The 8,438-nt window shown below is 51.0% G+C and overlaps 1 protein-coding gene across 1 annotated transcript; it reads left to right on the top strand.

The window, feature by feature from the left end:
* The first annotated feature begins 4,976 nt into the window (after window positions 1–4,976).
* Window positions 4,977–8,213, top strand: GATA1 (GATA binding protein 1). The gene is made up of 5 exons (XM_049767293.1): window positions 4,977–5,193; window positions 6,050–6,427; window positions 6,546–6,691; window positions 7,161–7,286; window positions 7,839–8,213. The coding sequence occupies exons 1-5, from the start codon at window positions 4,977–4,979 to the stop codon at window positions 8,211–8,213; spliced, it is 1,242 nt and encodes a 413-aa protein (XP_049623250.1).
* The last annotated feature ends 225 nt before the right edge of the window (window positions 8,214–8,438 follow it).

Below are 8,438 nucleotides of genomic sequence, written 5' to 3'. Positions count from 1 at the left end.
TCTTTCTCTGCACCATACTAAGCACCTGATCCTCTCCTTTGACTAGCCCCTGAGTCCTCATTCAGACTTGAGGCATTGTCCCTAACCCAACCCCTTCCAACTTCATCTCTGTCACCTCTTTCAGTTTCTCCCTCTGCATCCTTGGCCATTAGTTTCAGGATTTAGGCTCAAATCTGTCTCTTGCTCACTTAACTGGTCTGGCTGGCTAGCTCTGGGTGCCTCTCTCCCTTGTGCTGTCTCTTCTTTCTTCCTGTGCCTTCTCTTGGCCTTCTTCCAGCTGTCATTCTATCTGGCTCTGCCACTCAGTTTCTCCTCACTGCCATTTCCCTCCATCTGGGTCTCTTTCCCTACACATCTCCTTCCCTTCCTCACAACTCTTCAAAGCCTGGCAACAGAGCCAAGTCCAGGTTTCCCGCCTAGCCAGGAGCATGGCGGACCTGAAGTTGGGGCCTACTGTCCCTGGGTGCCTCCCAACCCCGCCCCCCATCCCAACACAGCCTGTTACCGCCAAGCCAACAGCCACTGTTGCCTCCATCAGATAAGACTTATCTGCTGCCCCAGGGCAGGCCAGAGCTGGCGTAAGCCCCAGTGGGTGCTGAGTTAGTGTGCCCTTGCCTCCTGCTAGTCCTGGCCCGTTCCCTAGGCTGAGCTGGCAGAGGGTCTGGGTTGGCAAGATCTTCCACGGGTATGCTACATTCTGGACTTGCCTTGGACATTCCAACTTAAAGCATGTCCTTTCTTTACTTGATGTTCTGGAACTTTCTCTGTCTCTGTTTCTCTCTCATATTTCTGAAAGAATAAATATTTACTTCCCTTTGGTACACAGAAAGATCACCTATGGGTTCTGGCTCTAATATCACCAAATAAGGTCTCTCAATCTCATTAATTTTGCCTGCAAAATGGGTACAGTCATTACCCTCCTTCTCCTTGAACCCAGAAGGCACAGGCTCCAGTGGGGCTCCATACCAGGTGCCTTCAGGGTGTGTGTGTGAGTATCTGCTCTTCATATTGGGCAGCCATTCTATTTGGCTGAGCAGTGAAGTCTGCAGAAGTCCCAACTGAACAGGGTTCAAGAATCCATGGGTAGAAGAAGGCTCCCACTGGCTAAAGGGTGCCCCAGCAGCAGGGGGCTGCCCCCTCCCCTGTGTCACCCCACCCACTGGGGCACCAGCCACTCCCTGGGGTGGAGGGAGGAGAGAGAGGGGAGAGAGGGCGGGCGGGAGGGAGCCTCAAAGACCAAGACTGGCCAGGACACCCCTGGGAGCACACTGAGCTCACCACATCCCCAAAGCGGCTGAAAACTCTGCACCCAACCAGCTCAGGTCAGTCTCAGCCCCCTAAGAACCCCCAGCAAGGCAGACCCTAGGCCTGCTGCCCCTTATCTGAATGGTACTCCCTAAGCCTACTCCAGGCTCTTCAACCCACCACTGGTCCCCATAGTGTCTATCGCCCTGAGTCCCTTCACAGCTCCTCCAACCCATCTTGATCTTTCTAGCCCTCCATCTTCATCTCAGATCTACTCTTCTGCTCCATACATCTGTTCCTATCCATTCCTTCCAGAATATCTTTGCACAGATCCCTTAATTCTACCCCCTCCCCATCTATGTCCCTTAAGCCATGTCTTCATTCCCTCATTCCTAATTCTGGCCCAAGCTTATTTTCAATGACCTCAACTTTTCAACAGCTAATGATGCCCCTGCAACTATTTCTGCTCCCAGTAGTTTCAGCCTCTGGCCCCATCTCAAGCCTCACATTTATTCCCTGTGATTTCTCTCTGCTCCTCTCCCAAATGGTCTCTTCTGCAACTAGAACATCTTTGTTCCTCATAACACTAAACCCCTGCCTGCCTGTGTCTTTCTTCTATCAACTCATCTCAGCCCACCACATATTTCTGTCCTCCAACTTTCCTTCTTGGGTCCCCAACTTTTCTCTACTCCAATTCCTCTTTGTTTCTTAAACTCCTCCCATGGAACCCCCTTTTGAATTATCAGCAACCTTTCACACCTGCCCAAACCTATCTTTCACAGCAAAACTCTATCTCTATTTTAGCAAAACCTGTGAGATTCCCAAACTTTCCCTCAAATGCTCAGAAGCATCTCTGATTCCCTGAATGACATCTCCAACATTTCAACTTTCTATTGATTTTGATCTCTGATTTCCCAACATGCCATTTCCTTTCCAATCCTCTGTCTAATCCCTTAGAAATGGGCATTCAATGTTGTCAATGCTCCTTTATCCCTGGCCCTGCTTCCCCTAAACCTTCCTTGACTCCTCAAAACTATCTCTGAGCTTCAAGTTCTCCTCAAACTCATCTGCCTCCAAACCTTATCTCTGATCTCTTCACTCTCCCACTTGAGAGCTGGGATAGGGATGTTACCTGGACTGAGCGGCTTGAGGGGTGCTGGCTGCTGACTGCCTTTGTTGAGGTAGCAACTACTCTATTGAGGCAGCTGATAAGGAGATTTCTTATTCCCCAGCCCTGAGATAAACTTTATCTTGGTCCAGAGAGTGATAACTGGGGGTGGGCAGCCAGACCTCCAAGGTGCAAGGTACAGGAATGGGGGTGGCTGTGAGATCAGGAGATAATGGGGGGTGTGAGGAGGAGGAGGAGTAGATAAAGGAAGAAAGGTGACAGACAGCAAAAGAGCTAGACATGGGAGGGGGGAGAGAAGAGAAGGAGACACAGAGGTGAAGAGAGGGAGACCAGAGAATAAGAGAAGGTAACACAATAAGAGCTAAGAAAAATGAAAAAGGCCTCTATGAGTAAGAGACTGCAATGGGGAAGAGTGAGGAAGAGGAGAGGCATGGGGGAAAAGAGAGAGGACTCAAGAGGAGGAGGAGGAGGACCCTTCCTCAGGGAGGAATAGCAGGAATCCTGAGGCATGGAGGTGTTGGGCATGCACTTTTGATGTGGCCTAGCTCTACCTCATTCCTAGCCCGTGAATTAAATGCATACCTAATCTCTCTGCCTCGGGTCAGTCAGAGTACAGAAGCAGGCCTTCTACTGTCATTGCACCTCACAGATTAGGGAGAGGGTCTAAGGCCCTCCAAGTCACAGAGTAAGGACAGCTTTGCAAGTTGTCAGTTGGAGTGAGCACAGTGGAATAATGGAGGGATGTGGGGACAGGACGATAGACATAGAAATGAGGCCTAGGGGTGGAGAGAAAGTGTGTGTGTGTGTGTGTGTGTGTGAGAGAGAGAGAGAGAGAGAGAGAGAGAGAGAGAGAGAGAGAGAGAGAGAGAGAGAAAGAGAGAGAGGGTGCGGGTGGTATGAGAGAGATGTGTGTGTCAAAGAGAGAGAAAGAGAAAACAAGGTATATCACTGCAGCAACATTACAGCAAAGGAGTCTAGAAAGCGATAGAGGGACAGACAGGAGAAGAGAAAGTGTCAGGGATTCGCATAGAAAAGGCTAGATTCCGGCCCGGAGAGATAGCACAGTGGCGTTTGCCTTGCAAGCAGCCGATCCAGGACCAAAGGTGGTTGGTTCGAATCCCGGTGTCCCATATGGTCCCCCGTGCCTGCCAGGAGCTATTTCTGAGCAGACAGCCAGGAGTAACCCCTGAGCACTGCCGGGTGTGGCCCAAAAACCAAAAAAAAAAAAAAAAAGAAAAGGCTAGATTCAAATGGGACAGAGACCCTATCACCATCTCACAGCCCTTAGCCTGGCTCTGTCACCTCCTCTCTCTGGCTTCTAGGGAAACTGAGGCCAGAGAGGGTGAGGAGTGATGAACCTGGAAAGCAGAACTCTGGTAGCCCTCCCCAGAGGAGAGGGTAAGGGGAGAGGGAACACCTCCCACCTGTTCCCCTCCTGGGGGAAGCCAGTGGCCTGGAGGGTGATTTCAAAAGTTGGGTGGGGATGGCAGAGATAAGAAGTGGGGGTGCTGACCCCCCCATGGAACAGGGAGGAACTAACAAGGCTCTCTGCAAACTCAAGGAGGGGGAGGAGTGAAGCCGGAAACCATGGGGTTTCTGAGAAAGTCAGAAGGGAAGATGAAACAGATAAAGATAAAGTTGGGGAGTACAAGAGGGTGAACCCCAAGGTCTATGGGGCTGACCAAATGATTCAAGGGACTCTGGTACTATACCCTTAACTAATCTTCCACCCAGACTCTTCCAGAGGGTGTGGGGAGAGAGAAAAAAGGCAGAGGGAGAAAAGGAAGTAGAGGCATAGGGGAAGGAGAGAGCAAGAAGGAGAAAGATGGGTAGAAAAGGAGCAGAAAAGGATGAGGAAGTAGAGGAGGTGAGATAGAAGTAGAAAGTGAGGGCCGGAGAGAAAGCATGGAGGTAAGGCATTTGCCTTGCAATCAGAAGGTCGGTGGTTCAAATCCCGGCATCCCATATGGTCCCCCGAGCCTGCCAGGAGCAATTTCTGAGCATAAAGCCAGGAGTAACCCCTGAGTGCCGCCGGGTGTGACGCAAAAACCAAAAAAAGAAAAAAAGAAGTAGAAAGTGAATGAAAGAAGAGATGTCATGGGGCCGGAGAGATAGCATGGAGGTAAGGCATTTGCCTTTTATGTAGAAGGTCATTGGTTCGAATCCCGGCATCCCATATGATCCCCCAAGCCTGCCAGGAGCAATTTCTGAGCCTGGAGCCAAGAGTAACCCCTGAGTGCTGCCGGGTGTGACCCCCCCCAAAAAAAAAACATAAAAAAAGAAGAGATGTTGAATGCAGTAGGATTTCAAGGAAATGAGTGGAAGGAGGGAAAGAAGAGGGGGAAGAGGGATACAGGGAGAGGAGTGGAAAGAACAATGGTCAGAGAAGGGGAAAGAAGAGGTGAGAGAGAGCATGAAATAGAAGACAAGGAAGAGATGATGAGCTGGAAGAAAGGAGACAGATGCAGAGGAAGAAGAGGGAACTCAACTTTGTAGGAAGAGTGTAAAGAGCTAGGAAATAGGGACCAAGAGTGGTGAAGGGAAGAGCGTTTCTGTATCTGAGGAGAACTTCTGTCCTCACAGGTTCTATCCCTGAGACCCCATGGAGTTTCCTGGCCTGGGGGCCCTGGGGTCCTCAGAGCCCCTGCCCCAGTTTGTGGATCCTACTCTGGTGCCCTCACCACCGGAGTCTGGGGTCTTCTTCTCCTCTGGGCCAGAGGGCTTGGATGCAGCTACTTCCTCCACTGCCCCGAGCACTGCCAGCACAGCAGCAGCCCTGGCCTATTACAGAGACACTGAGGCTTACAGACATTCCTCAGGTAACTGCACAGTTCTTTTACCTTCGTGCTATTGGGGCCACCATAGTGACTTTATCTGTAGCAGCATCTCCCAGGAAGCTACCTTGAAAATGGCAAGATTTCGGAGAGATAGCATGGAGGTAAGGCTTTCATGCAGGAGGTCATCGGTTCGAATCCCAGCATCCCATATGGTGCCCCGTGCCTGCCAGGAGCAATTTCTGAGCCTGGAGCCAGGAATAACCCCTGAGCACTGCCGGGTGTGATCCAAAAACCACACACACACACACAAAAAAGAAAGAAAATGGCAAGATTTCTTCACAGAGCTATGCTAATCACTTTCCCATAACCAGAAGAAATGGCACTGATATTCGTGCACCTAGATTTGTGAATGGCAATGCTCTTTGGCAAACACTGTTGGTGGAATCATACTAGGAGCCAACCAGAAGTAGGCTGTGGTAGGCCTAGTTGTCAAGCAATCCATGGTGCTTCCAATACCTACAGGCCTCCTTAGAGTTCATTTGCAAATGATTGAAGGTTCCTTCAGGGGCTGGAGAGATAGCAGCTTGATTGGCACATAACTACCTGGGTTCTATCCCTGGCACCCCAAATGTTCCTCCAAGCACTACCAGGGATAATTCTTGAATACAGAACCAGGAGTAAGCCTTGAACACAGCCAGATATGCCAAAATAAACACAAAAAGCTTCTGTAGTTGCCAGAGTGACTTGTGGGGTTCAGGATTCCTGAATCCCAGGCCAGCTACTCTGAACAGTGATGGAATGGCTAGCCATATTTGGGCTGTAGGGCACTGTTGCACCTCAAAAGCTACATGGTTTGAGGCTGTTCTTTTCTTATTCCTCTTGTTCCTTCTCTCAACAGTCTTCCAGGTGTATCCACTGCTCAATTGTATGGAGGGGATCCCAGGGGGCTCACCCTATGCCAGCTGGGCCTACGGCAAGACTGGACTCTACCCGGCCTCAACTGTGTCCCCTGCTCGAGAGGATTCTCCTCCCCAGGCTCCTGAAGACCCCGAAGGGAAAAGTGGCAGCAGCTTCCTGGAGACTTTAAAGACAGAACGGCTGAGTCCAGACCTCCTGACCCTGGGCCCTGCCTTGTCTTCACCCATCCCTGTCCCCAGCAGTGCCTATGGGGGCCCTGATTTTTCCAGTACATTCTTTTCTCCCACTGGGAGCCCCCTTAATCCAGCAACCTATTCTTCTCCTAAGCTTCGTGGAACCCTGCCCCTGACTTCTTTTGGTGAGATTCCTACAAAGTGAAGGGGTGGTGAAGGTGGTGGAGGTGGTGGTTATTTTCAAGGAAAAGGTGAGCTAAGCCATTGGCTCCCCCTTATGTTCTGTCTCCCCCCCATCCCCAGAGGCCAGGGAGTGTGTGAACTGTGGTGCAACGGCCACTCCACTGTGGCGGAGAGACAGGACTGGCCACTACCTATGTAATGCCTGTGGCCTCTATCATAAGATGAATGGGCAAAACAGACCTCTCATCCGGCCCAAGAAGCGCCTGGTAAGAAAGCAGGCCTAGCTCCCCTTCTCCAGGTATGGCCTTTTTGTTACTCCAAGAACCCACATTTCATTTCTCCCATTTCCACCTGCAACACAGGTGCTTTGCACAGGGAAAGTCTATGTTCTATATATCTTCACAGGATGTCCACTGATGGCCCACTTTCCATCCTGGGCTTCTCTGGGGTCACTTTGGGGGCACAGTGAAATTAGTGGAGCTTAGAGCCCTAAATGTGTAACTTGCATGGATCTGGGATAATGCCTAGCACCTTTTGTTCAATTTCTCAAGTCATTCCCATGTATAGCCAATTTAAGCAGGCTGTAGGCCATCCCCCAGACAGGGCAGGACCCGTCTCTTCTCTCCAATATGACAGGGCCTGTCATGGCCCCCCACAGGAAGTTCTGGAGTCTCCCATTTGGGGTCTTCAGCCCCATTGTAGGGGTATCCCCTAATATTCTTTACCTCCCCCTAGATTGTCAGTAAACGAGCAGGTACTCAGTGCACCAACTGCCAGACAACTACCACGACGCTGTGGCGAAGAAATGCCAGCGGGGACCCTGTGTGCAATGCCTGTGGCCTCTACTATAAGCTCCATCAGGTACAAACCACCTCTGAGTCTCTGTTCTCACCTCTAGGGCTCCTATCTCTAATTCAGCCCCTCTCTTCTTTAGGGAGGTACCCACACATGCTCAGGAAATGCTCAGGGTACTCCCAGCTTTGCATTCAGGGATTACTCCTGGGGTACCAGGATTGACCCAAGTTTGCTGTGTACAAACTCTACTTGCTGTACTCATGCCCCTCTAGCCACCTTCATTAACACTTCCTCCTTTCTTCCTTGCCCTTCCCTCTCTTCTCCCTCCTTTACCTTATCCTGTCCCCTTTGCCCTTCTTCATTCTTTTCACATCTTCTCTTATTTCTTCCTTCCTCCATCTCTTCTCTCTTTCTTCTCTCTTCAGCTACCACATACTTCCCATCTACTCCTCTACCAGAGAGCTGAGGCAGCTCCCTAAGCTAGGAGTTTTCAGACTCTTTAGGATAATAAAGAGTGGCATCAGCCACTCTCCACCTACGCCTCTAGACCTTGAACAACTCCCCTCAAGTGGGTTCCCTGGTCTGAGTTGGCAACTGCATGATCCTCCTTTTCTGCAGGTAAACCGCCCTCTGACCATGCGGAAGGATGGTATTCAGACACGAAACCGCAAAGCATCTGGCAAAGGGAAAAAGAAGCGGAGTTCGAGTCTGGGAGGTGCAGCAGCTACAGAAGGAGCAGCCAGTGGCTTCATGGTGGTGGCCGGAGGCAGTGGGAGCGGGAATTGTGGGGAGGTAGCCTCAGGCTTGACATTGGGCCCATCTGGTACTGCTCATCTTTACCAAGGCCTGGGGCCTGTGGTGCTGTCCGGGCCTGTTAGCCATCTCATGCCTTTCCCTGCACCCCTACTGGGCTCCCCTCCAGGGTCGTTCCCCACAGGGCCCATGCCACCCACCACCAGTGCCACCACTGTAGTGGCACCACTCAGCTCCTGAGGACACAGGCATGGCTTCCAGGGCTAGGAGTGATGTCCCTCTCCTCAGTGGCCTGTACCACCAGACCCTTCAGACCCATACATTCTCTGGCCTGGACCTTCTAAGCTTTTGTAAAATAAAACAGAGTCCCAGGAAACAGAGCTGTGTGGACGACCTACAAGATGTGAGTTCTGTGGGACTGGCTAAAACACAGAAAGAAAGTGGTGGGGAGCATCTACCTGCCTA

The sequence above is a fragment of the Suncus etruscus genome, chromosome X (genome assembly GCF_024139225.1).
Source record: "Suncus etruscus isolate mSunEtr1 chromosome X, mSunEtr1.pri.cur, whole genome shotgun sequence".
NCBI classification, from domain to species: Eukaryota; Metazoa; Chordata; class Mammalia; order Eulipotyphla; family Soricidae; genus Suncus; species Suncus etruscus.
The sequence above is the reverse complement of the archived record's forward strand: the minus strand, read 5'-3'. Positions and strand labels throughout refer to the sequence as shown.